The 25,817-nt window shown below is 35.3% G+C and overlaps 1 protein-coding gene across 1 annotated transcript in view; it reads left to right on the forward strand.

Annotated features, from left to right (window-relative positions):
- The window catches only part of VCPIP1 (valosin containing protein interacting protein 1), a 32,402-nt gene extending 6,825 nt beyond the window's left edge, over positions 1-25,577 (forward strand). The window contains exons 2-3 of the mRNA XM_044245517.1: positions 7,325-7,411; positions 19,853-25,577. Of these exons, the coding sequence (XP_044101452.1) occupies positions 7,325-7,411; positions 19,853-20,724 (959 nt within the window). The 3' untranslated portion in view covers positions 20,725-25,577. The remainder of the gene's footprint in view (positions 1-7,324; positions 7,412-19,852) is intronic.
- Positions 25,578-25,817: the final 240 nt, after the last annotated feature.

The raw sequence follows: 25,817 nt of genomic DNA on the forward strand, positions 1-25,817 counted from the left end.
TGTGAAAAAGAGTCTGTCAGCTTGGCGTTGCTTTAACAGAATTGAATTGCTTGTGATATTTACCCCACTTCACTATAAGGTTAGCAGCCTTTCAGGAGTTGAGAAACTTGTTTGATTTTTATATATCATTTATCTTCCTGAAAAATGCATATAGATATATCTTAAGATAAATGTATGTTACACATGAATTTATACTATCATACTTTGGTGCTCGCTTCAGCAGCACATATACTATACTATCATATAGTATAAACATTGATTCTATTCCTTTTTGTACTCAACTACTTTGGCACCTTTTATTTTTCTTCATATTTTTTCAATTACAAGATTATATTATTTTTAAATATTCAAAGAATTCAAACATATATGAAGTAAAATATGATCATTGTCTTTAACATTTTTATTTCCGAGAGAAAATCGTACTCTGTGTGTGTGTGTGTGTGTGTGTGTAAACATTTACATACAGGTTTGCGTGCCTGTATATGTATGATGTATGCATCTTTTAATGCTAACGATGACACTAAAAGTTGTATGGGTTCGTTACACTTCAGGGACTCAGTCTAAGGAGAGAAACAGCCATGCCTTTCTTAGAAATGGTTTTGACTGTTGATAAGGCAGATACATTTTTAGATGGGAGGATCTGCAGGAAGGATGGAGATATGGCAACAATTCTTTCAGCTAACCAATAGCTTTAGGATTATTTCTAATAGAAATAGTCCCATGTCTGTACTTTAAATTTATATTTTGGCCAGTTTATTTTATGGTCATAGATACTTGAGTTCAGAGTTAATTTTAGGTATTTTGGGGGGAGAGTCTTTAAAAATGTATTTCTTCTTTCTTTTTTAAGTTTATTTATTTAGTACTCTCTACCAACCAACTCTGGGTTCAAACTCACAACCCCAAGATCAAGAGTTGCAGTGCTTTTTCAGCTGAGCCAGCCAGATGCCCCTAAAAAGATACTTCATTTCATTACTCATCCATAGAAAAAGAATGAGATCTTGCCATTTGTGAAAACATGGATGGACCTATAGGGTATTATGCTTAGTAAAATAAGTCAGACAAAAAAAAATACCATATGATTTTATTTATATGTGGAATCTAAAAAACGAAAAAGCAGAAACAGACCCATAAATTCAGAAAACAAACTGATGGTCATGGGGTTGGGGGGAGTGAGCAGAATGGATGAAGAGGAGTGGGAGGTACAGCTTCCAGTTATGGAATGAATGTTGTGGGAATGAAAGGTACAGTATAGGGAATATAGTCAATGGTATTGTAATAGTGTTGTATGGTGACAGATGGAGCTACACTTGTTGTGTGCATAGCATAATCTATAGAGTTGTCAAATCGCTCGCTGTTGTACACCTGAAACTAATGTAATGTTTGTCAATTATACCTCACTAAAAACATCTATATTTTATATAGATGTTAGATTTTAAAATTTGCTCACTTCACAAATTTCAAAGTAGAAACTTCAAATTGGCTTTTTAAAAATTCACTAAGAGGGGACGCCTGGGTGGCTCAGTTGGTTAAGCAGCTGCCTTCGGCTCAGGTCATGATCCCAGCGTCCTGGGATCAAGTCCCACATCGGGCTCCTTGCTCAGCAGGGAGCCTGCTTCTGCCTCTGCCTGCCATTCTGTCTGCCTGTGCTCGCTCTCTCTCCCTCTCTCTCTGATAAATAAATAAAATCTTTAAAAAAAAAATTCACTAAGAAAATTGGAATGATGAGCTTTTAAGCCCACTTTAACACCATGGTTTTATTAGTAGTAGTAAAAGCTAGAAAAATGTGATATTTTAAAAAGTGTTTCACTTTAACATACTTTTTGAAAGTTAAAAATTACCTCTTCAAGAGGAAAAAAGTCAGATAAAGCGTAAGAAAAACCATCTGTAATACTACTGCCATTTATAACTACTATTTAGGTAGGAGAACTAAAGACTTTCAGGAGGAAGGATTTGAGGAAGATGAAATGTGAACAGAGGTTATTGATGATGGTGGTATATACTTTCTACATTTATATCTATACACAATGTGTTGGATATAAATGCTTTATTGTTTACTGTGAAGAAACAGATGAATTATAAAGTAAAATTAATTGGGGACTAACAAAAATATGAGTTAATACAATATTTGCTAGATGCTTTACCAAGATATTCCTGTTCTCTTAGGGTTTGCTTTCTAATGGAATGGTAGAAAATAATTCTTTCCTTTTTTTTTGGTAAGGTCTACTCTTTTAGTAACTTTCAAATAGTATTACTAACTATAGTTAATATGTACATGGTGTATATTACATCCTCATAACATTTGATAAACTGGAAACTTGTAACTGAAAGTCTTCCTTTTCATTTTTTTAAGATTTTATTTATTTATTTGACAGAGATCACTAGTAGGCAAAGAGGCAGGCAGAGAGAGGGGGAGGAAGCAGGATCCCTGCTGAGCAGAGAGCCCGATGCGGGGCTTGATCCCAGGACCCTGAGATCATGACCTGAGCCGAAGGCAGAGGCTTTAACCCACTGAGCCACCTAGGTGCCCTTCCCTTTCATTTTTGCTGACATTTTTTTTTTTATTAGAATCATGAAGAGGTATAGATGGTTCCATTAGTTGTATTTTATTCATATTAATACTGAGGAACAGTTATCACTGTGCAGCTTCATTTAAGTTTTTCTGAACTTCTTTCAGGCATTGTTAAAAGGAAAAAACCTCATCTATGCTGTTCATTCATTTATATTCTTTCAGTGCATGTTGAGAGCGCTGTTCTACCTAGCACTGTGTCAGGCCCTGGGAATAGAAGTCACATAGACCACTGACCTTTTCCTGACTTTGAGAAGCCAGTCTAGAAGGGGAGCAGAAAAGTACAGTAAATTAACCTGCAGGTCAGTGAGGGCTGTGGTGCTCATCTCCTGTATAGGACCAGCAAGGCAGGTGTCTACTTACCTGCCTCTCTGAAGAATCCAAGAGGAAGTGACACCTGAATTGAGTTTTAAAGAATATATAGCAATTATTGACCTTCAGGAACCAGACCAGTTTGGTGGTGTTGCTTTGTAAAAGTGAAGTTACGGTGCAGTGAGAGATGTGAGATAGGAGAGAATGCAAGGATGACTCTTTGAGTGCCTTTATCTGCCATGAAAAAGGAACTTGGACTTTATGGTATGGTTTTGGGGAACCATTAAAGGTATAACTCAGAAGGAGGAGATATTTAAGGAGAACAGGATTGGAGAGAAAGCTAGTTAGGAGCTGATGGCGGTATTGCAGGCAGGAGACAGGCCTGAACCAGGTAATTATAGACCTGATGAGGGCAAATGCAGTGGAGAGCAGTATGGCGCTGATTGGGCGCTTGTGTAGAGGGTAACAGTTCCTGCTTCCTGATCTCTAATCTCCTTTTTTTGGTTACCAACAAACATGACTTAGTGGAAGTATTTGTATACCAAAGGAAATAATTTGTCTATTTTTTCTTCCCAATCAGTTGTTGATACCATGGATTTCTTTTTCTTTCTTTCCTTTTTTTTTTTTTAATTAACATATAATGTATTATTTGTTTCAGGGCTGTAGGTCTGTGAATCATCAGTCATACACAATTCACAGCACTCACCATAGCACATACCCTCCCCAATATCCATCACCCAGCCACCCTATCTCTCCACCCCAACCCCTCCAGCAACCCTCAATTTGTTTCCTGAGATTAAGAGTCTCTTAGGGTTTATCTTCCTCCCTGGTCCCATATTTTTTCATTTTTCCCTCCCTTCCCCCATGACTCCCCACCTTGCCTCTCAAGTTCTTCATGTCAGTGAGATCATATAGTAATTGTCTTTCTCTGATTGACTTATTTCACTTAGCATAATAGCCTCTAGTTCCATCCACTTATTGCAAATGGCAAGATTTTTTTTTTTTTTTAAAGATTTTATTTATCTATTTGACAGACAGAGATTACAAGTAGGTAGAGAGGCAGGCAGAGAGAGGAGGAAACAGGCTCCCCACGGAGCAGAGAGCCCAACGCGGGGCTCGATCTCAGGACCCTGGATCATAACCTGAGCTGAAGGCAGAGGCTTTAACCACTGAGCCACCCAGGCGCCCCAAGATTTTGTTTTTTGATGGCTGCACAGTATTCCATTATATGTGTGTGTGTGTGTGTGTGTGTGTATCCCACATCTTCTTTACATGCCATGTGTTTCTGTAAGAAAAAACTGGATAGTTCTGTCATATATGTTGTAACACAGTTTGACCTCTGGTAAAGGTTTAGTATCAGTGGAAAGGGATGGCTTAAGCTTTGGATTCAAATCCTGTCTCTGCCACTTACAAGCTGTTTGATCTTGGGAAGATTGCTTAGTTTGTTTCCTTTTCTGTAAAATAGAACTTCATTGTGATGAAAAACTAAACTATGTAAAGTGCCTGCTCAAAGCTGGGTAGATAATAGAGGTTTCAATTTATTTATTCTTCCCTTAAAGCAACAGAGCATGCATACTCAAAGAGACCACATACTGCTTTTGAAGGGGGGTGAAGTTCTTGAGAGAGGGTAAACAAAATCTTTATTTAATGAGTAAAACTGATATACTGTAGTACATAAACAGATAAACAGTCTGTCTATCTGTAGTACTCAAGTGCCATGGAGGAGGCTGCTCAGCAAAATGTTTTAAAGGGATCTTTAGGAATAATTTTTTTAAAAAGATCCTTAGAGGATAGAATGAAAACAAGGTTGATATACTCCAGCAGAGTTCTACTTTAAGAAGTTCTGCCTGCTTAAATAAGGAGTAGTAAGGTAGGAAATGTCATTTTTTTTTTTTTAAGATTTTATTTTATTTATTTGAGAGAGAGAATGAGCGAGGAGAAGGTCAGAGAGCAAAGCAGATTCCCCATGGAGCTGGGAGCCTGATGTGGGACTCGATCCCGGGACTCCAGGATCACGCCCTGAGCTGGAGGCAGTCGTTCAACCAACTGCGCCACCCAGGCGTCCCGGAAATGTCATTTTTTAAACTAGTATTTAATGGTGGTCAGTTCGGGAGAATTCACTATTTTGAGACCTATTCAGACTTTTACCAAAAAAAATTTAAGTGCTACCAAATAATTTTTTTAAAGCTTTTATTTATTTATTTGACAGAGAGAGACAAGCAGGGGGAGTAGCAGGCAGAGGGAGAGGGAGAAGCCAACTCCTTGCTGACCAAGGAGCCCAATGAGGGACTTGATCCCGGGACCCCAGGATCATGACTTGAGCTAAAGGCAGAGGCTTAACCAACTGAGCCACCCAGGCGCTCCACTACTATAAAATTTTTATGTGTTTTCCAAATAAATTATATTCTGAATAGTTTATAAAATACTTAGTACATTTAAGGTAACATTGATAAATAAATGAAAGGTTATTGCCATAGAAATAGTTATCCAGGGGCGCCTGGGTGGCTCAGTGGGTTAAAGCCTCTGCCTTCGTCCCAGGTCATGATCCCAGGGTCCTGGGATCGAGCCCCGCATCGGGGGTCTCTGCTCAGCGGGGAGCCTGCTTCCTCCTCTCTCTCTCTGCCTGCCTCTCTGCCTACTTGTGATCTCTGTCTGTCAAATAAATAAATAAAATCTTAAAAAAAAAAAAGAAGTAGTTATCCACATGAAATGTAATGATAAGTCCAACAGTCAGAACTTACACTGCAAGTTGTTAACATTCTGTATTTGGAGGCTCTACTAATATTCAAAATTTAAAATCAAATTAATATGTCCACCCTTAAATTTAGCCATATTCCAGTGATACTGTATCATTAGTGAATGAAGTGTTTGTGTTTAAGTAAATGTTCTAGTTAACTGAAACTTTAAGGGCCAAGGCTTTTAAAATTTGCAAACTTTAAACTGATGTATTGAGTACTCTAAACTTTAGCCAACTGCCATGCAAATTTATATTCCTGTTTATAAATGTGGGAAGGGGTTAGAGCTCTGAGAGATTGCATATATATAATGATTAAGCCACATCATTAGTAACCTTCATTCAAATGTGAGATCCAGTAAAATTTTCTAGTATGAAAAATAAAAATTGATCTTTCCAAATTTGTTAAGATTAACTAAAAAAAAGTCCTGACTGTAAATATAGTATTATCATTATCAGATTAGAAAATAATGAAAGTATAAAGAAACAAAAACAAGCATTCCACAAACCAAAAGTAATTTTTTAAAAAATCATTTATTGGGGCACCTGGGTGGCTCCATCCGTTAAGCATCTGCCTTCAGCTCAGGTCATGATCCTGGGGTCCTGTGACTGAGCCCTGCTTTGGGCTCCCTGCTCATTTGGGAGCCTGCTTCTTCCTCTTCCTCTGCCTGCCATTCCTGCTTGTGCTCTCTCTGTTAAAAAGATAAATAAATAAATCTTAAAAAAAAAATTTGTTTGGGGGAGAGAAAGAGAATCCCAAGCAGGCATCATGCTGAGCTGAGTGTGGAGCCTAATGCAGGGCTTGACCCCACGATGCCATAACCTGAACCGAAACCAAGAGTCTGATGCTTAACCAACTGTGTCACCCAGCACCCTCAAAATTAACTAATTTTTATGTTCTTCTATTCTTCACTAACTTTTTTTGAACAGTGACTGTCGGTCTTTTTATTTGAAACTTCTTATTGAAATAGTCACTGCCAAGGATGTTCTTAAAAAAATTTTTTGTGAAATGGTCATTTGCTTGTGGACATTTTGTAGACTTCTAAAGGTTATTCTGAATCTCTTCAATAAGGCATTTTCCCCCTAAATTTCTTTTTAAGAAAGGCAACTTTGGAATAACACAATACAACATTAATTACTTATCTTTAGTCCACCTATTTACTTTTCTCCCTAGACCCTTTCATCTATTTTTTATTTGGTTTAAACAAATAGAGAATACACATTTCTGTGTTCTACTTGTTAAAAATAAGTATCTTTCAATAACCTTCTCTGTTCCTCTAGCTCAAGGTTATGAACTACTTTCCTTTGAGTTGGTGTCTTCAGATATATTTTGTTTAATATGCCCAGTATTGACTCATGTAGTTTTAAAGACATTTTTTAATTAGTTCCTACATTTAAAAATTGGGAGACTTCACATGAAAAACTGAGGTTTCTGGCTTCTGAAAAGCCGTATGGTCTTAAAATATTGGGCCTATACTCTTCATGACAGCACTTGGTAGTGGCTGCCACCTTTGATGGGCCATGGATTTTCTAGTTTGTCACAGTCTCATCACTCCGTATCATCTCTTTATATTACACTCCGTATCATCTCTTTATATTACTGTCACTCATTTAGATCTGCTCTGCAATCTCTGTTTGAGGTTAATCATTAAGCAACCTTGGGTTGAACTCTTTTGTTTGTTGCTAATACTATATCTGTTTTTATTTTACAGGAGAAGATGTGTGGTCTTATGCAAAGGGGCTTCCTCACATGTTCCAGCAGGGTGGAGTATTCTACAATATTATGAAGAAAACCATGGGTATAGTTAATATCTGATTTTATTCTTAGATAATATCTCCACTTAGGCTGTTGTAAGATTAAGAAAGTCAGATATTCTAAAGCTATTTCCAACATCAGTTTTTTGTATATGTTCTTCTTCAGTAGTTTGCCTAGTCAAAACAGATTTTTCTGAAATTATCAGCTGTTTTTTCTGCTATAATATTACTAAAAAGTCTCCTATTACTTTCTTGCTGCTATTTTCTCATTAAATTCTGTATACAGTTCTTAATAACTAAAGACAGAATTTGAAATTAGAAACAGATTTGGTTATAATGGTAGTGACTATACCAGAACCAGAAAGTACAGTATTTTTGTTGTTGTTGTTGTTTTGGCTGTTATTATATACCTCAGTGTTTTATGGATTTTAAGAAATTGCTCATTTTATATCTAACTTCTTTCCACATTGTGTATGCATTGTTTATAGATATGTGAAAGTATACAAATGTATCTTCAGTTTTATGGTCTTAAGAGAATGATGAGCAGTATGTGTGTTTACCTCACGTGTTTTTTCAGAGTTGATGTGAATGATTTTGGCCCCAGACTTTATCACTCTAGCTTTTCTCATTTTTTCACCTACCTAACCTCTGTATGCATTAACTGCATAATCACTATTTATGGTTTTTATCTCTTACACACTTTTTTTTTCTTTCTTCAAAAAAACCAACCAACTTTGCTGTTGTAGAAATGTTCAAACATACATAAAAGTAGCAGAATAATATAATGAACCCCTATTTACCCACTCAGCTTCAAAAATTATCAATACTTCTATTCCCCTCACTGGACTATTTTAAAATAAATCCCAGATATAATATAATTTCATCTGTAAGAATTTCAGTGTGTATTTCTAAAAGTAAGAACTTAAAAAAAAAACCTATAATGTGATTATCACATATTAAAAATATGAAAAATAATTTTTAAAACATCACCAAATACCCAGTCAGTGTTTTAATTCCTTGATTTTTGATTGTCTCAAAAAAAAATTTTTGTTTTCTTTCAGTTTATTTGAATCAGGGACCAAAGAATGGCTGGCTGACTGGTTTCCTTCCTTTCTTCCTTGATCTTTTTTTTTTTTTTTTTAAAGATTTTATTTATTTATTTGACAGAGAGAAATCACAAGTAGGTGGAGAGGCAGGCAGAGAGAGAGAGGGAAGCAGGCTCCCTGCTGAGCAGAGAGCCCGATGCAGGACTCGATCCCACGACCCTGAGATCATGACCTGAGCCGAAGGCAGCGGCTTAACCCACTGAGCCACCCAGGCGCCCCCCTTTCTTCCTTGATCTTACCTTATCCTCCCTTCTTCCCTCCCTCCCTTCCTTTCTCTTTTCCTTCCTCCCTCCCTAAGACAGGATTCTTGAAGCATAATTTGCATACAGTAAAATTCACCCTTTGTAGATACAAAGGTATATGAATATTGACAAACATATATGGCCATGTAGCTACCACCACAATCAAGATATAGAGTATTGCCATCGTTCCAAAAAGTTGCCCTGTGCCTCTTTCTAAGTAATCCCTTACTCCTACCCCTAGGCCTTGACTTGACAACCACTGATTTTTTTTTTTGTCTCTTAATGTTTGCCTTTCCATATCACCATATAAATGGATGAATATAACCTTTTGTGTCTGGCTTCTTGGATTTAGCATAGGTGTTGGCAAACTACTTATCCAGGTACCATATCAGGCCTGTATATATAATGTTGTTGTTATATATAAATTTTTTTATATATATATAAAAAGTAAGAAATTGCTACCTGTATATATAAAGTTTTCTCAGAAAACAGCAAAAAAAACACCAAAAAACAAACAACCCCAAAATTACAGCCACACTCATGTTTACCTGTTGTCTATGGCTGTTTTCACACTACAATGGCAGAATTGAATAGTTGTGGCAGAAACTATATGGTCTGAAAGCCTAAAGTATTTACTGTATTGCTCCATTACAGGAAAAAAAATGCCAATTTCTGTTCTACCTTACTGCTTTTGAGATTCGTCTGTCTGGTCGCTTGTATTAGTTTATTTTCTCATATAGCTGAGTCGTATTCCATTGTGTGGATGTATCATATTTTTGAAAATCTGTAACTGATTGAAGGACATTCGGGTGATTTTCAGTTTTGACTTCCTATGTATAAGGCCACTGTAAACATTTGTGTATAGGTCTTTGTGTGTGGACATATGTTTCACTTTCCTTTTGTAAACACCTAGGAGTGGGATTGCTGAGTCAGATGGTAAGTCATATGGTAAGATACATGCTTATCTTTATAAGAAACTTCGAAACCATTTTCCAAAGTAGCTGGACTCTTTTATATTCCTTAGCACTGTATTGGAGTTCCAGTTTCTCTCTTCCTTATCAGTACTTGGTAGTATCAGTTTTTGTTTTAAAACTATTTTATTAGGTGGTTTTAATTTGCATTTCCCTAATATCTAATGATGTTGAGCATCTGCTCATGTGCTTATTTGCTTCTTCCTTCTTTTGCTCATTTTTAAATTGGTTTGAATCTTCTTTTTAGTTGAGTTTTGAGAGTTCTTTATATATTCTGACACACATCATTTATCAGGTAAGTGTTTTGCAAATATTTTCTCCCAGTTTGTAGTTTGGTTTTTCATTCTCTTAACAGTATCTTCTGAAGATCAGAGATTTCTAATTTTGATAACTAATTAATAGTTTTTTCCTTTTATACTTTTTGTGTCCTATCCAAAAAAATCTTTGCCCAGTCAAAGGTGACAAAATTTTCTTCTGTGTTTTCTTCTATCAGTTTTATAGCTTTAGGTTTTATATTAGGCTTATGATCTATTTCAAGTTGATTTTTTTAATATGTTGCAAGGTATGAGTTGAGGTTCATTTTTTAATGTATGGATATCCAATTGTCCCAGCACTGTTTATTGAAAAAAGTATACCTTATCCATTGCATTACTTTGGTACCTTCATCAAAAATCAGTTGACCATGGATCATACAGTTGAAAAGGGTGAAGTATATGGGAAATATAGCATCATTAAAATTATTTTAAAAAATCAATTGACTGTATATGTGTGGATCTAATTTTAGAGATTGTTTTCTGATCTGTTGATGTATGTCTCTCCTTTCACCAATAACTTGTCTTGATGAAAGTATCCATATAGTAATTCTTGAAATCAGTTATTATGAGTCTTCCATCTATTCTTTTCTATTTTTTAAAGTTTTTATTTAAATTCCAGTTAATTAACATATATGGGATATAGTATTAGTTTCAGGTATGCAATATAGTGATTCCACACTTCCATGCAACGCTTGGTGCTCATCACAAGTGCACTCCTTAATCCCCATCACCTATCTGACTCATTCCCCCACCTACCTCCCTTCTGGTAACCATTAGTTTACTCTCTACAGTTAAAGCTCTGTTTCTTGGTTTGCCTCTCTTGCTTTCCTCACCCTTTTTCTACCCTTTGCTCATTTGTTTTGTTTCTTAAATTCCACTTGAGTAAAACCAAATGGTATTCATTGTTCTTTACCTTACTTCGTTTAGCATAAAACTCTCTCTAGCTCTATCCATGTCAGTTGCAAACTTCTTTATTCTTTTCCAAAAAAAATTTTTGGGATTCTAGGTGCTTTGCTTATTCCTATAAATTTTAGAATCATCTTGACAGTTTCTGCAAAAAAGTCTGCTGGGATTTTTATTGTGATTTATGGACTCTGAGGATCAAATTGAAGGTGAAGATATTTTTACATCAAATCTTCTGATTCATGAAAATACTGTATTTCTCCATTTATTTAAGTGTTCTTTAATTTCTCTGATCAAAATTTTGTAATTTTCAGCATATAATTCTTACATATCCTTTCTTAGATTTATACCCAAGTATTTCATGTTTTGGGAATGCCGTTGTAAAAGATGCTTTTTTAAAATTCCAATTTCCTGGGGTGCCTCAGTGGTGCAGTCAGTTAAGCATTGGACCCTTAGCTTTGGCTCAGGTTGTCAGTCAGCTCAGGGTAGTGAGATTGAGCCCCATGTTGGCCTCTGCACTCAGTGCCGAGTCTGTTTAGTACTTTCTCTCCCTCTCTCTTTGCCCTTCCCCACCCCTGCTCTCTCTCTCTCTCTCTTGCTCTTTCTCTCTCTCAAATAAATAAATGTTTTTTTTAAAAAATTCCAACTCCTTTTGTTCTTTGCTAGTGTAGAAAATAAGATTGGTTTTTAGGGATGCCTGGGTGGCTCAATCCACTGGGTATCTGCCTTCTGCTCGGGTCATGATCTCAGGACCCTGGGATTGAGGGCCGCATTGGGCTCCTTGGTCGGTGGGGATCCTGCTTCTCCCTCCACTTGCCTCTCTCTCTGCCTGCTGTTCCCTCCTTCTTGTGTTCTCTCTGACAAATAAATAAGTAAAATCTTTAAAAAAAAGAAAAGAAGATTGGTTTTTAATTTTTTATTTTTTTTAGAAGATTTTATTCATTCATTTGAGAGAGAGTGAGAGCACAGAGAGAGGTCACAGAGGGAGAGGGAGAGGGAGAAGCAGACTTGCCACCGAGCAGAGAGCCTGATGCGGGGCTCAGTCCCCGGACCCTGAGACCATGACCCAAGCTGAATACGGATACTCAACTAACTGAGCCACCCAGAGCCAAGATTGGTTTTTATACATTGACCTCATATCCTGTGACCTTTTTATATGCACATATTCTAGTAGCAGATTCTGTGGAATTGTCTATGTAGGTCATCATGTCTTTTGCAAAGACAAGACAGTTTTATTTCTTCCTTTTTAGTCAGTATGCCTTGTATTTCTTTTACTTGCCTTATTGCAGTGGCTATAAGTTTATTGCTGAATAGGTATGGTGAGAGCAGACATCCTTGCCTTGTTCCTGAAAGCAATTCAGCCTGAGGTTTGCCCTTTTATCAGGTTGAGGACATTCCATTCTGTTGATAGTGTTGATAGTTTATATTTTGAATGGATGTTGAATTTTATTACGTGTTCTTTTCCTGCATCTATTGAAATGATCTTATGGTTTTTCTGTTTAGTTTATTGTTAGGGTGAATTACACTGATTGATTCTTGGATGTTGAACCAACTATGCATGTCTGGATTCAAATTCAGACATATTTTGTTGAGAGTTTTGCATCTGTGTTCATGGGACATAATGATATGTAGTTTTCTTATAATGACTACTTAATCAGGATAATGTTGGCTTCATAAAATAGAGTTGGGAAGTGTTTGCTTCTCTTCTGTTTTCTGGTAGATTTGTAATACTTTGATACAGTAATTTCTTTCTTAACTGGTAGAATCCACCAGAGAAGCCATCTGTGCTTGGAGTTATCTTTGCTGGACAGTTTTTAGCTATGAATTTAATTTATTTAATAGAATCCTCTTAAGATTTGTGTCTTTTTTTTTTTTTGAGTAAGCTTTGTTAGTTTTGTAGTTTTGTCTTTCAAGAAGTCTTTCCATTTCATCCAATTTTATTGGCTAAAATTGTTCATAATATTCCCTTGCTGTCCATTTAATATCTGTAAGGTCTGTAGCTCTTTCATTTCTGGTATGGGCAATTTGTGCCTCTCTTCTTTTGCTGACCAGTCCAGCTAATGGTTTATCAGTTTTACTGATCTTTTCAAAGAAACAGCATTTGTTTCACAGGTTTTCTCTGACTTCAGTTTCATTGATTTCTGCTTTTACATCTATTTTTTCCTCCTTTATGCTTGCTTTGGGTTTAATGTGCCCTTTTCTTTATAGGTTCTTTATGTAGAAGCTTAGATTCTTGTTTATAAACTTCTGTGTTCTAATAAAGCATTTTAAGCTATAAATTTCTCCCTGAGCATCCTCCCCACTCTTATTTTGGCATCCCCTTCTTTTTACTTTCCATTTTAGCTTTATTCTACAGCCTGAATTATATTGATATCAGTTAATGGTTTTTTAAAAGTTAGTGTGACGATTGATTAATGACGTTCTCAGTAATTAGGGTAAATATGCACTTTCATGCATTTCGTGCAACTGAATGAAGTTCCCTCCTTTGTTTTTTGTGGGGGAGGGGTACATGGTGGGTGGTTATGGGGATGACTCTTGATTATTTACTAAATAGTTTCATGTTTCTGGGACGCCTGGGTGGCTCAATTGGTTGGGCCACTGTCTTCGGCTCGGGTCGTGATCCCGGGATTCTGGGATCGAGTCCCACATTGGGCTCCTTGCTCGGCAGGGAGCCTGTTCTTCTCTCTCGGCCTCTGCCTGTTTGTGTGTGCGCGCGTTCTCTCTCTCTCTCTGACGAATAAATAAAATCTTAAAAAAAAAAATAGTTTCATGTTTCTGGTTTCAATTTTTTTTAAAATGTTAGCTCTAATGTTAAGACAGTTTAATGTGGAAAATTGTTTTTTCAACAAATGGTGCTGGGACAACTGGATGTTTACATACAAAAGAATGAAGATTTGACTTGTACCTCACACCAAATAAAAAATTAGCTCAAATTTATCCACCACCTAGATAGAGGAGTTACAACTAGAAAAGTTTTAGGGGCGCCTGGGTGGCTCAGTGGGTTAAGCCGCTGCCTTCGGCTCGGGTCATGATCTCAGGATCCTGGGATTGAGTCCCGCGTCGGGCTCTCTGCTCGGCGGGGAGCCTGCTTCCTCCTCTCTCTCTCTCTGCCTGCCTCTCTGCCTACTTGTGATCTCTCTCTGTCAAATAAATAAATAAAATCTTTAAAAAAAAAAAAAACAACTAGAAAAGTTTTAGAAAAAGACCATAGGCATAAAATTTCTTGACTTTGGATTTGGCAAAGCCTTCTTAGATATGACACCAAAAGTACAAGCAACAGAAGAGAAAAGTAGATAAATAAGAAACAAACTTTTGTGCTGTAAAGGACACCATCATGAAAGTGAAAAGATGGACACCTGGGTGGCTCAGTTGGTTAACCGTCTGACTCTTGATTTCAGCTCAGGTCATGATCTCCAGGTTGTGAGATCAAGCCGCACGTTAGGCTCTATGCTGGATGAGGAGCCTGCTTAAGATTCTCTGTATCTCCTCTGCTCTCTCTCATGCTTTCTCTCTCTTAAAAAAAAAAAAAGTGAAAAGACAGCCCACAGAGTGAGAAAAATTTGCAAATTATGTATCTGATAATAGATTTGTATCTAAAATATAAAGAATTTGGGGCACCTTGGTGGCTCAGTTAGTTAAGTGTCTGTCTTCGGCTCTGGCCATGATCTCAGGGCATGATTCCAGGGGCCTGGGATCGAGCCCTACATCAGGCTCCCTGCTCCTCCCTTGGAGGATATGCTTCTCCTCCCTCTGCTCCTCTCCCCTGCTGTGTACTCTCTCTTCCTCAAATAAATAAATACATACAATGTTTAAAAATATATATAAAGAACTCATCAGTAAAATGCCAAATAACCTGATTTTAAAATGGGCAAAATATCTGAATAGATATTTCTCCAAAGAAAATATACAGCCATTAAGTACATAAACTGATGTTTATTCAGTTTTATTGTTTACTCAGCATTATTAACCATCAGAGAAATGCAAATCAAAACCACAATGACATAGTACCTCACATTCACTAGAATGGCTATAATCAAAAGGCAGATAAGAACTGTTGGCAAGGAGATATAGAGATATTGGAACCCTCATACTGCTGGTAGGAATGTGAAATGGTGCAGCCACTTGGGAAAACAGTCTGGTAGTTCCTCAGATTTAACAGGTTACAACCCAGCAGTTCTACTCTTAGGTGTATACCCAAGAGAAGTGAAACCTGTCCATGCAAAACTTGTACACAAATGGGTCATAATAGCATTATTCATAATAGTCAAGAGTGGAAACAACCCCAAATTTCCATCAGCTGGTGATTGGATAAGTAAGATTTAGTATTTGGATACAATGAAGTATTATTTGGCAATAAAAAGGAATGAAGTATTGGTACATGCTATATCATGCATGAACCTTGAAAAATTACGCTACATGAGACAAACCAGTCACAATAGACCTTGTATTATCTCATTTAAATGAAATGTCACAGAATAGGCTTACCTACAGAGACAGAGTAAATCAGTATTTCCTAGGGCTGGGAGTTAGGGTAAGGGGAGGAAATGAGAGTGACTACAAATGGGTTTGAGTTTCTTTTTGCGGTGATGAAAATGTTCTAAAAGTGTTTGGTGATGGTTCCACAATGCTGTGAATATACTGACAACCATTCAGTTGTACACTTAAAATGAGTTTTATGTGAATTACCTCTTAGAGTTTTTTCAAATGTTTCCTGTCTCAATTTAACCTTATTAGGGAGTGGTTTAGAGCTCTGAAGTAAGAACATCTGAGATCAAATTTTGGTTCTACCACTTACTCCCTGTGTGACTTCTAAGTCTTAGTGTCTTCATTAGTAAAGTGGGTATTATAATCTCAGGGTTGTTAGGATCAAATGAAATCATGCACATAAAGCAGTTAGCAAAGGGCCTGGTACCTAATAAATAATTAGCTAATGTTTGTTATTATCAGTATTTCAGCTGTCATTTGCAGAATAATTAAAATTCTTTTGACTATAACAACCATTTGAAATGGGTCATTGTTAGAAAATTATTTTACTTTTCAAAATACAGTCTTTTCTAATATTTGTAGCAGGGTTTTATCTTTTTTTAAATTTCATTTTTTCAAGTAATCTCTACACCTGATGTAGGGCTCCTACTCTTGATCCTAAGGTCAAGAGTCCCATGTCCTCTGACTTAGCCAGCCAGGTGCCCCTTACCTCTTTTGTTTAGGACATATTCATGTGGTAAATCATTATTATCCTGTAGTCAAAGAATCAAAGTATATTACCCAAAACACATATACCCATGTCCTCCAATAATTGGAACATACTTCTCTTTTTACAAATCCACCCTAACAAACATATGGTTATATCTACATTAGAACAGAAGTATTTCCCAATCTAACTAGACTATTAATATTCTTATTCCTTATATTTGGAAAGATATTTTAAAGTTCTTTTGCTTAAGGGGTGCCTGGGTGGCTCAGTGGGTTAAGCCTCTGCCTTTGGCTCAGGTCATGATCTCAGGGTCCTGGGATCAAGCCCCGAGTGAGGCTCTCTGCTCAGCAGGGAACCTGCTTCCCCCTCTCTCTCTGCCCACTTCAGATTTCTGTCTGTCAAATAAATAAATAAAATCTTTAATTAAAAAAAATTCTTTTGCTTAAAATGTAAGTTTCTTTGCAGGTCTTTATGTAGAGATAAATGCAGATGTAGATGACAAATTTAGTTAAAACTTGTATAGCTATCTTAATTTATAATGTTGAGTTTTGCTTGTGTTTGAACTTTATGAAAATGGAAATTGAAAATTATGCTATATATGTTCTCTGTGATTTGCTTCTTTTATGCAACAGGTTTTCAGATTTATTCATGTTGATGGGTTCAACTGTCATTCATTTTCATTACTGCATAGTATTCTGTTTTATCATTTTAATATTATTCATCCATTGTTCTCCTGATGCATTTCTGGGTGTGTTTTTGTTTTTGTTTTTGTTTTTTTTGATGTAAGGAAGAATGTAGCTCTAAATATTAGTATATATTTTTTGTGTGTAAATGTGTGATGGAACTTTTGATATGAGATACAGGAATTTTAATAACCTTGATTCTTAAAATTTAAGACTGCATAAGTTACATAAAATGTAAATGATTATGCTTAAAGGGAGTATAGCCCATAAAGTATTTAATACATATTCAGAATATTTTTAATAATGTAAAAGGTTTAGAAACTATAGAAATCGGAAACATCACCTATGATTTTTAAGTATTTGTCTCATACATACATGTTTTGGCCTGATTGTAATTACAGTACTTAGATTTGTTTCCTGCTACTCATGTGCATTTTATTATATATATGAGGCATCATAGGTTTCTTGTTTATATCAGTTCCTAATAGCTGCATATTACTTCCATCAGGTGGATAGACCATAATTTTCTTAGCCATTCTTTTCTTGTTGAAAGCTTACTTTGATTGTTTCCAGTGTTTCATTGTGAATGATACTGTGATATGTGGGACTATGATCCTTTCCAGGAATGACCAAGGGAAAGCATCACAATAGCAGTCTGGAAACAATTATAAAACTTTTTGATCTAATAGAGGAACTAAAACTATTGACTGCCTGATTTATATTAGGCAGTCTGTGTTATGCTTTGCATGTTTTCTCATTTAATACCAAATAATCAGTGAACTGAGTATACCTATCATTATACTTACCTGATTGTATTATAATGATCTATTTGTACCTGTCTCCTAAGAATTACATTTTATTTGAATCTTCAGGGTCTATTTTAGTTATATAGTCTATTTTAGTTATAGTTATATATATATTTAGATATATAGTGAGACTCAATAAGTGTCATCTGTTGAAGTGAATGTTTGAAAGTTTTGCTTAGAGTAATCTCTGGACTTAATCATTCAAAATTCTCTTCTTTGCTCCCTTTGTTTCTTGAACCAAGTTTTACTTCTCCGCATCTGCCTGGCAAAACCTTTGTCTATAATGCTTCTGAAGATAGACTAGAATTGTGTGTGGTTACTGCAGGACATTTCCCCATAGGTCCTGGTGTTGAAGATTAATAGTTAAAGAGGCTGTAAGTCAGGTTCAAGCAGAGGCTACTACAAGAAGTAGAGAATCAAGTCCCTCACATGGGCTATTTACAGATCTCTGAGGTGGGGGATTGGTAATAAGCCGATTCCAAGGCTGTGGCCTGAAAGGAACCATTGAGACCACATCTCTAATTTTAAATTTTGTCTGTCTCTTTTTGTCAGTTACCTATGCCAGAAACGTTCCAAGAGGAAATTCTAGTTGGATTTTTATTAATGGATACTTACACTGAAATGAATGTTTACTTAAAATTACTGTGTATTTCATTTGCAGTTCAGTTCTTTTCTCTGGTTATTTAGAATATTCACAGTGATACATTAGAACCACTCTGTAGCTTTTTTCAGGGGAGGAAGAACTATTCTTAATAACCTACAAAGTCAGGGGCACCTGGGTGGCTCAGAGAGTTAAACCTCTGCCTTCAGCTTCAGTCAAAATCTCAGGGTCCTGGGATCGAGCCCTGCATTGGGCTCTCTGCTCTGCAGGGAGCCTGCTTCCCCCTCTCTCTCTGCAAGCCGCTCCGCTTCCTTGTGATGTCTCTCTCTGTGTCAAATAAATAAATAAAAATCTTAAAAAAAAAAAAATAACCTACAAAGCTGGACTACCTAAATGCCCACTAAGCATTCTAGAGTTCACTCATTCTCCACCTCTGTATTTGTGCAGCACTAACAATTTCACTCATTTTTAACTAGTTTGCTTTTGCCTTTATATTTTGCCATAAACATAACCATTTGCACCATATATTATTAAGAGTTCTTTGCTTCATGGGTTCTATGCTGGGCATGGAGCTTACTTAAAAAAATAAGAGTTCTCTACTATATCTTTCTTCTGTTGTTAACATAGAAAATCTTTGGTTTTATGAAATTTGAAAACCCCCATTTTTGCATACTAGTAATATACTTTGAGAAACAAATTTAAAATGTAAGGATATTGGATAGTTTAAAACACACACAATTTTCTTATACCTCAGCTGGAAAAAGTATAAAATTTTGGAGTACCAGAGAGTGAGATCAAGTTCCTCAACTAGAAAATAGAAGCCTGCTTTCAAGTTCTTCTGTTCCTACATTAGTTGACTATGAGAAGTAAATTAAACTGCAGGGTCCATTTGAGGAGCATCTGTACTTCAGGCTTATTTTGGTGGTTGTGACCTAACAGAGAGGAATAAGAGGAGTAACGTGAAATACAACTTTTTTTTAAGAAAAAAAATTTTCTTATATTGAGACCCAAGTGTCATTGCTTAGAGTTATACCAAAGGCACAATGCATTAATGTTAGCTTTCCTAAATATGCCCACATAATTACTTCTTTAACTGTGGGGTATCTCATTTTGAAAGTTCATTGTCTTTTATATTTGTGAAAGATAACATACCTAAGGTACACTGAGAAAACCACTTTTATTCTGGTATTCTGTAAGTCAGTAGAGCTACTTAGGATTTGCAGCATTTTTGTGTAAATTTTGCTCTTATAGGTATTTTTGCAAAGTTTTAAATTTTAATTAGTAAATGAAAGTATATTTTCTCATTGTTTTAATGCAAGCAGTTGTTTTACTAATACCGTTGCTAGTGTTTTCTCATAGCTTAGCTGTTCGTTTAAGCCCTGTTCCTAAGTTTGTAATAGGTTAATGATATTAAACAAAAAAATTCTCCTGGGGAACTACAGTATGTTCCATCATATTTTAGTGTATGTGCTGCCGAAGCGAGGGCTGTCATGATATTTTTAATAGTAATAAATTCTATTAATATAATTATTTTTTAATTAGTTTTGTTTTCAAAACTGTGATCTGGATATTGTTGAAAATTCACTACTTCAACTACAATTTTCATTACTACACTTTTTAAGTAAGACTTTAATATATTAAGTATGTTTTTTTTCCCTTCTTTAGGTATGGCTGATGGCAAGCATTGTACTTTTCCACATCTGCCTGGCAAAACCTTTGTCTATAATGCTTCTGAAGATAGACTGGAATTGTGTGTGGATGCTGCAGGACATTTCCCCATCGGTCCTGATGTTGAAGATTTAGTTAAAGAGGCTGTAAGTCAGGTTCGAGCAGAGGCTACTACAAGAAGTAGAGAATCAAGTCCCTCACATGGGCTATTAAAACTAGGTAGTGGTGGAGTAGTGAAAAAGAAATCTGAGCAGCTTCATAATGTAACTGCCTTTCAGGGAAAAGGGCATTCTTTAGGAACTGCATCTAGTAATCCACACCTTGATTCAAGAGCTAGGGAAGCCTCAGTTGTAAGGAAGCATAATACAGGGACAGACTTGAGTAATAGTTCCATTAAAATGGAGCCTTCTGTATTCACAGCTGCTCCTAGTAACAGTGAGCTTATTCGAATAGCTCCTGGAGTAGTTACAATGAGAGACAGCAGGCAGCTTGATCCTGATTTGGTTGAGGCCCAACGAAAAAAATTGCAGGAAATGGTTTCTTCTATCCAGGCTTCGATGGACAAGCATTTGCGGGATCAAAGTACAGAGCAGTCACCATCTGATCTTCCTCAAAGGAAAGGAGAAGTTGTGAGTTCTTCTGTGAAGTCTGGGAGTCTTCAGACTGGCTTACCTGAATCTTTTTCTTTAACTGGTGGCACTGAAAATTTGAGTACAGAAACAACTGACAGCTGTGTGACAGAGGCCCTGGGAGCAGCATTTGCCACAAGGTCAAAAGCACAAAAGGGAAATTCAGTGGAGGAGCCTGAAGAGATGGATAGTCAAGATGCTGAGATGACAAACACAACTGAGCCAATGGATCACTCTTGATTTAATTAGAGGCTAATAAAGGCAGAATGTTTATTGTGAATATGTAACATTTGTTGGCTGGGCCACATAACTTGATTAGTCATAAAAATCTTGTACGTATATAATTCAAAGATTCTATCTTGTTATTCAGTGCATGACAGCAAGTGTGTGACTGGCAATAGCTTTTAATATACTGCTGCCCAGGCTGGCTCTGAATTCCTATAAATTAGTTATTAGATCTGCTGAGATGAGTTTCTTTCATATATGTGGTTCATTGGAAGTTTTTTGTAATTTTAATTCCATGAAAGTCTTAATGTTTCAAACATGAAAATTTTCTTGCTAATGTTTGTTTTTCTGAAAAGGCTAGAACTGGGGGGGAAATGAGATTTTGCTAACATTGATATCATCAAGGTAACCATTCCACATATTTATTAGAGTGTCAAAAGACTTATGTAAATTTGAAGGTTATCAGAACTAAATTATATCTTAAAATTCATTGACGGATTTATTAGATACTGGGATCCTGATGTTTCCGTGAACGTAAACACATTCATAGAGATACGTATTCTTGGTGAAAATACCTAGAGAATAGAGTGTAATGATATAACATTTTGCTGATTTGAGCAAGGCTAGGGGGAAAATATCTATTCTAAAATGATAAAGTCAATGTGATTCAGTAATGTTGCTGTCTGAGCCAACACAGCCAATTGTGTGCTCTGTTGTTGATAATATGTTACCATTATTTTTTTAATCCTGGCCTGGTCAAGTACCACTGAATTTTTTTTTTCTTTAATCTTGCAGAAAAGTTGATTGCAAAGTGTGGTAGAAAATATAAAAATAATGGTAGCAGTAGTTAATCTCTAATTTTCAGAGTCTGTCAGATTCACAGAGAATTTATATATAAGAATTTATCTTTATGAATGAGTTACATTGTTCTACAATTTTGATCAATGGTATTTAAGCTTGTATATGCTAAGTGTCTTTGAGCCCCTTTGAACCAAAAATGTTTCCTTTTTTCCTTAGCATCCATAAGATTTTCTTTATCTGTTGGCTTCACTTAGATTTGGATGCAAATGTTACTGCATCAGACCCTGATCAACTGGGCATTTGCTTAAATAGTGTATTCATCAAACCTTTAGTGCCAGTTTCCTCAAAAAGCAGCTCTCATGCTTATTATCTTAAAGACAAAGAATGTTAACCTGAGATTGGTATTGCACTATTTTATCCTGTTCTGCAAATCTGTATTCTGAAATGTACAATTCAATCCATCTTTTTCCTTTGTTCACTGAAATTAAGTTGAATTTGAATGGATGAAAGACAAAATGTATGTTAATACAATCTCTTATCTAGAGCATTTAAAGCCTGGCTGTCTCTGTTTGCACATGTAACAGATGCAGAACTGTGTTTGCAGTCTAAGAAAATGTACATCAGAGAGTATATTATCAGGTTTCAAAATTTCAGTCTGTTGATTCATAACAAATACTGGACAGTACTTTGACTTGTGTTTCCAAAAGAGGGAGGTTTTGGATTTCTTTCTAAGAAAGTCTCTCTGACTTAATCCACTTACTAAATGAAGTACTCCATTTGAGTAAGGAAAGAATGGAGAATCTAGACACTCTGCAGGTGATACCTGAGCAAGATAGATATTTAGGTTAGTTTTATCACATCACATTTTAAACCATATTTTATCTCAATTCTTCTAAATTTACTTTCAATTATCTTAATATCTAAAGAGCAGGAAAATTTAGGACTTCTATATTGTGTGTTTTGCATAAAGAACTGCAGCTACCAAATAATAGTTCCCATTTAGTTAGTGTAGTGGCTTCTGTGTATTAAACTGAAAATTACAAATACCACTAACCACTATAATTATTTTTGGCTTTTTCAGCCACTGAAACTGACTTTTCTTATTAATTTAAATACAGGAAAACTGCTTAACAAGCAAATGTGCTGCTTTCAGATAAATGATATAATCATCTTTTCTTTAACAAGTATTTTCTTCACCTGTGGCTTGGCATGTTTTGTTAATAACAGACAACTATACTCATAGCATATAGAAAAATATCGGAAATTTTATCTTCCTATTATATTAATACTTGCATTTAGTCAAATTAGAGTGCACCTGTGAACATTAGGAGAAGGGCTTAAATCTCTGATAACACTATTTCTCTTGCCACAGCAATGCTATTTAGAAGCTGGTTAGGTGTGAATATTATAATAATAATTTGGGTTCTCCCTTGATAAAGAATAAAAGGCTTGATTTTGAGAATGGTCAGATTTCTTGAAATTATTTTAAATCTGCTGAAATTTGGTTGGAGTAATTAGTAGTTTTTGAGAGGTGAGCCAGGTATCATCTTCACAAAGAAGTTTTAGAAACAATTTAAGTTCTTAATTTTCATCCTTTGTTGTTCCATATGGTTATCATAATCAAATAGATGACTGTAGAATTCTTATTTTTCAGTACTGCCATTTGTGATCACCACAACTTTGAGTTCAAGCTAGAGATCATAAATCAGTTAAAATATTTTTTTAGCCTTAGATGTAACATAAATATAGCTCAATCTTATTATTCTGTTTGTGATGTTTCACTGAAACTTGAAGTAAAATTGTAAATTTTTTTCTTCAGTAATCCACTTTGTTAGGTAATCATACCAAGTTTGAACTGATGACCCAAAGTCTAGGTAGAGTTTGAAGGTGGTGTATGTCTAGAATATTAGTCATGAGAAACTGGTTGAAATTGAAGAACACAAGACACTGCCAAATATTATGAGCTAGATTTAATGAACGCCAAGGGAATGGTTACTCAGGAACTAGTTAAAGAGCAAGCCCAACACCTATTTTTTCCCCTTTCACTATGTTTCAAGTATTTTATTGGAAAATGTTAGGATAAAGACTGAGAAATTTAGGAAATGCTATTGACTGTGAAATTTGCTTTATATCTTCTGATGATTTTTAGTTTGATTTTTACAATCAAGCCTACTGCTTGCAATTAAGATACCAATCTGAAATGCATCTGTGAATCCCAGCCACAGGTCCTTATTGCCATTATTTTTAAGTATCTAATTTGGTTTGAAATGAGCAGACTTTTGCATATGGTCTCTTACCTCAGGGAAGATCACTTGCTAGCAACTCATATATTACTAATGACAGGTTTTTGAGAATTGTACTGACATCACATGTTAGCAACTAAAGGCAAAATTTATAACAGTATTATTTTATGTAGTTGCCTACTAATACTGGCTGCTAGTGAACATTTCTTTAAATATTTAGGACTCCCGAATAACTAGTGTTTAGGTATGAAGTAAACTCACAACTTCTGTCATTAATTATGCTTTGGTCAATATAAGGACAATATCATACTATGTTTGTTTTAGAATATCAATACAGTTTTGTCCTCATTTTTCTATAGGAATTTCAGTTGGCCCACACTTAAAATACTGCAGAGTAGATTTTGAGAGTTTCATGGTTCCCAAAACAAGGTCTCCATATTAGGATTTTCATAAAAAGCCTTTGCAAAATTGAATTAAACTCCACTCAGTATGAATTTTAAATGACCTTTTATCAAAACAGTAGTGAGATACATACTCCATATAAGTTGGGTGGCTATATCCTGCAGTTCAAGGTTATCATATATTTAACAAAATTGTACATCCTCAAAGCTTTTCATAATTAATATAAGAAATTAATTTTCAAGTCAGAACTACTCACTTGAAAAAATACCATAGTAGAATGCTTACTGAAATAAAATAACAAAGAGGAGCTACTGTAAGATTTATAGTTAACTGTTAAGTTCTGCCATTCTTAATAATTCTTTGAGATGCTAAGTGTTTCAATTCATATTTAATGATAATTAAATCGTGGAAATTTTAACGTTTGTTCCAAAATAGCAGAAATTGTAAAAATTGTGAATTATTGGAGAAAATGCCATTACTTGTATATCTGACATTTAATTTTTTAAATTATGGAGTCTACATGCTTTTGTAGTATAATATTAATACAATGATTATTCTCTTGTAAAAGAAAAGGAAAACTAGTAAAAAAAAAGTTTTAGTTGATGTTACCTGCTTGTGAGTATCAATTACTTAGTATTAAAATTTGAAGGTATTGCATACTTTTCTTTAGAATGCCCAAGTCCCTTCCTGAGCCTTTATGCCTGTGGTGGGGCAATAAAAGACTGAAAAGGTTATCAATATTTTCAGGTTTATTGGACTTTAAGAGTTAGTGCCAAGAGCTGGAGAGTCTACTTTTTTGGAGGGAAATGTTCTTTAGAAAATATAAAAATAAGTGGTAATGTAAATATTTAGAAAAATTATATAGCAAGTGCTTTAACTGCTCAGTTAAGTAGTATAAATGTTCCATTATCCCTAAGGCACTGGCTGTTACCCATTATTTTCTGATTTTGTTGTTGCTGTATATATTACATTTGAGTAATAAATAATTGATAATAGTGTATTATAACTATATAGTGTTCTACAGCACACCTCACTGTACAGTATTTGAAGTTTTCTTTTATATTAATAAAACTATAAGTTAATACATACTGATTTTCCCCTCGACTTCTCCACAATAGCTTTTTAAAATAATTTTTATTCTTGAGTTTCCTGGAATTATACTTCAATATAATGCATGAAAATATAGATTAGTTTTATAAAGGAATTCTTAACTCCAATAAAGGTCTTTTTTAAACTTCCTTTAGTGGGACGTCCTATAGGAACAGGAATTTCTCCTCTTTACTGTGATCTCAGTGTAAATGAAATTGACTCAATTAGAAAAGAATTAGCAAAATTCCTTTAGACGTTTTACGTAATTGGGTTATGTAATGCTTACTGAATTTTTAAAGACAAAACAGACGTTCTAATAAAGAGAGAACTTAGTTTTGTGCTGATTTTTCAAAAATACTGGTTAGAGATAAGGAGGGGATGAAGGGAAATACAGAAAATAGTAACAACACTTCTATGGCTTAGCAATCAATATGACTTATATTTGCTTTTACGTTTTAATGTGTATGCTTAATATCTATTCTGTTAGAATAGACTTGTTTAACTTAGAGCAGAGTCTCAGACACTAGACTCCTAGAACTGAATCTTGGCACACTGCTTACTGTGTGATCTGTC

The sequence above is a fragment of the Neovison vison genome, chromosome 4 (genome assembly GCF_020171115.1).
Source record: "Neovison vison isolate M4711 chromosome 4, ASM_NN_V1, whole genome shotgun sequence".
In the NCBI taxonomy this organism is placed as follows: Eukaryota; Metazoa; Chordata; class Mammalia; order Carnivora; family Mustelidae; genus Neogale; species Neogale vison.